Genomic DNA, 2,411 nt, shown 5'->3' with positions numbered 1-2,411 from the left:
TTCAGCTTGCTTCTTAGGTGTTCACTGTCCATTATGGGACAAACAATTATGTGATCTGAGTTATTGAAGACTATCATAAGGCACATATATCGGAGGACAAATTAGGGAGTGCTTGACTTCGCAATCTTTTTGCATACCATGCCATGTGTAACAGGCTTGTTTGGCAATCAGAAAATTACCTGTTGTGGGCTAGACAGTGGATTCTAATAGCCCATTTCAGCCTGTCAGTGGTGTGCTATTAGCAGCACTGAAGATGACTATGCCCTGTTCATTTCAAGGCTGCTATTCGAAGCAAAAGACTGGCAGTACCAGTCTTAATAAGGAGCAATATATGTGCATATACACACACACACACACACACACACACACACACACACATATCTACATATGTATGTATATGTATAGATGTACGTATAATATATACATATATGCATGTATATGTAGAATATGTATGTATGTGAGTGTGTGTGTATAGACATAGACACACACATATATATATATATATGCAGATGTATGTATCTTGTTCAACCTTTAAGGGCAAAGATTACCACACCTAGTGGGGAAGGATGGGCACAGAGAGAAAAGAAATGGGAACGAAACAGGGAGGGAGAGAAGAGAAAAGAAGAAAGAAAGGAGAAACGAGAAAGAGGAAAGAGAAAGGAGTGGGGTGGAGGCTAGGCCACATGGGTACGTAGGTGACATAAACTAAATCTTTGCCTTAAACAATCTGCTGCAGCAGGGGCAGGAAAATGAGGAGGACTGGGTACAAGAAGTTTTTGTTTTCCTGGCCACGCATTTCTTCATTGCCTCTATCGTGCATTGTTGTTCGAAGGCCAGTGCTCCATTCTGGATTGATTACCTCCAGGACAGACAGTCATGAGCTATTTGGTCCCACAACTCCGGGTCGATGCTTTAGGGACACCTTTAGAGTGTCCTTGTACTGCTTTTTGGTGCGCCACAAGAGTGTACTCCATTTGACAGTTCGTCATAGAAGGTTTTCCTTGGCAGGCGAGTGTCGGGCATTCTTGAAAGGTGGCCAGCACATCTTAGCTCACTAGTAGAGTGTGAATGCTGGGGAGAGCTGATCTTCTGAGCACTTTGGTGTCCAGAATCTTGTCCTGCCACTTAATCGTCAGTATCTTTTGCAGACAGCACAGGTGGAAGCGGTTTCGTTTTTTGGCATGATGCTGGTAGATGGTCTGGGTTTCGCAGGTGTAAAGGAAGGTCGGGGGAATGATGGCTTTGTAGACCCTCAGCTTTGTTGACATTCCAATGCCTCCGTGGTCCCAGACCAACTTACAGAGTCTGCTGAAGGCCACGCTAGCTTTCACTAATCTCTCGTTGACTTTGTCATTGATGTGGACAGCATGGGAAAGCGTGCTGCCTAGACAGACAAACTTGTCAATCATCAACAGTTGCTGGCCTTTAATTGAGACATGTGATGCTTGGGATGTTGTGCCAGGTGCATGTTGAAACATCACTGCAGTCTTCTTCGTGTTAATAGTGACTCCGAAGTTGTTGCAGGCTGACGAGACTAGGTCCATGGACTGTTGTATGTCAGCCTGTGAGCCTGCGCAAAATGGTACCTGATCCCCACACCAAGGTCACTGTCCTGGAAGGCTTCCGACAGCATGGCAGAGAATACCATGCTGGAGAGAGTAGGTCTGACCCCACTGCCCTGCATGACGCCATTTGTGACCGGAAAGGGGTCAGCGCATTTGCCATTCGCAAGGACACGTGCCATCACGCCGTCATGTAACTGTCGAACCATATTGATGAATTTTCCGGGGCATCCGTACTTCTTCATGATTTCTCAGAGGCCTTGCAGTTCACCGTGTTGAAGGCTTTGGTTAGGTCGAAGGACATGAGAAGCAGGTCAACAGTATGTTCCTGGCACTTTTCTTGATGCTGCCGGGCCACAAACACCATGTCGGTAGTTCCCACCATTTTCTGAAGCCGCATTGGCTCTCGGGCAGCGGGTCATTCAGATGGTCGGTCAGCCGGTTGAGGAGGACTCTCACAAGAAGCATGCCAGCGGTTGAGAGGATGGAGATGCCCCTGTGGTTGTCACAGAGTTGGCGATTTCCCTTCCTCTTGTACAAGTGGAGACATCCTTGAACTCTGGAGGGACTCCCTCCTGCGCCCACGGACCGCTGAAGAGCTCGGTTAGTTTCTCTGTGAGGTCGTGAACACTTGATGTGTAGACCTCCGGTGGCATCGCGTCGGCTCCAGGAGCTTTGCCACAAGACATTTGTGTATGGCCTACGTGTGTGTGTAGACATATATTATATATATATACATACACAGTCACACACATATTATATATATATTTGTCTATATATGTCTATACACACACACGTGTGTATAGATATATATGTGCTACACGTCTACACACACACAAACACCACCCC

The 2,411-nt window shown here is 46.6% G+C and overlaps 1 protein-coding gene across 1 annotated transcript in view; it reads left to right on the top strand.

The window, feature by feature from the left end:
• Positions 1–1,579: 1,579 nt before the first annotated feature.
• The window catches only part of SFSWAP (splicing factor SWAP), a 98,221-nt gene continuing 97,389 nt past the window's right edge, over positions 1,580–2,411 (top strand). Inside the window, 1 exon segment of the mRNA XM_025195655.1 lies at positions 1,580–1,658. Coding sequence (XP_025051440.1) covers positions 1,580–1,658 — 79 coding nt within the window.

The sequence above is a fragment of the Alligator sinensis genome, unplaced genomic scaffold (assembly GCF_000455745.1).
Source record: "Alligator sinensis unplaced genomic scaffold, ASM45574v1 scaffold628_1, whole genome shotgun sequence".
Taxonomy (NCBI): Eukaryota; Metazoa; Chordata; order Crocodylia; family Alligatoridae; genus Alligator; species Alligator sinensis.
This window is presented reverse-complemented; position numbering and strand designations above follow the sequence as displayed.